Raw genomic sequence first — 705 nt, forward strand, 5'->3', positions numbered from 1 at the left:
ACCCTGTAAATAGTGAAATAAAATTCCTTCCTTCATACTTGTTGATATTTGTGTATTGAAAATATTGACATTTAAACTCCTATCTGATTTTCTATATTAAAAAAAAAGGTCTTTTTTTTATTTGGGCTAGTTAAATGAATTTTCGGGCTACCAAAATCTGAAGAGTACCTGCCCTAAGGGCTACCAGGGATTTAGAAATTTTGCGAGCCCTGATACCGTACACCGTGACAAAAGCATTAGCAATGAATCGCCTGTGATGGGGTGAAGTGCGAGTGGGTCAGATCACCTGCACCTGCAGCGAGAGCTGTCTGCGGGCGTAGTCGGCCTGGTTGTGGCGTGTGAAGTCGTCGCTGTAGCTGTGCGAGTGCACGATGTTGGGCTGCACCAGGCTGTTCTGTGAGCGCAGGGCCGACAGATCCTCGCTGCGCGAGAAGCCGCTGTGAGCGAAGGACGGCACGTGTCCGTTCTCCGGCTCGGGCGGCAGCAGCAGCGGCGGCGGGGGGGTGTGGTACTGCGGCCCGTCGGACGCCAGGTGGAACAGAGGGTTCTGGAAGGACAGAGGCACCTGCATGGCAGCCGCCTGAGACAGCGAGTCCGTGGCCAGGCCGCCCGAGTGAATCAGACGCAAACCGCCCGACACGTTGGAGCCGCCCGAGACACGCCCTCCGGCCCTGAGAGGGGCCCCAGCGAGAGACCCCTGGGACG

At 55.9% G+C, this 705-nt stretch overlaps 1 protein-coding gene across 1 annotated transcript in view; it reads right to left on the minus strand.

Moving 5' to 3' along the window:
• Nucleotides 1–270: 270 nt before the first annotated feature.
• syngap1a (synaptic Ras GTPase activating protein 1a) overlaps nt 271–705 on the minus strand; it is a 53,201-nt gene continuing 52,766 nt past the window's right edge. Inside the window, exon 14 of the mRNA XM_016520722.1 lies at nt 271–705. This exon is cut by the window's right edge and continues 3 nt beyond it. Within this exon, the coding sequence (XP_016376208.1) occupies nt 278–705 (428 nt within the window). The 3' untranslated portion in view covers nt 271–277.

This window comes from Sinocyclocheilus rhinocerous, unplaced genomic scaffold, assembly GCF_001515625.1.
Source record: "Sinocyclocheilus rhinocerous isolate Xijiao unplaced genomic scaffold, SAMN03320098_v1.1 scaffold359, whole genome shotgun sequence".
Classification (NCBI taxonomy): domain Eukaryota; kingdom Metazoa; phylum Chordata; class Actinopteri; order Cypriniformes; family Cyprinidae; genus Sinocyclocheilus; species Sinocyclocheilus rhinocerous.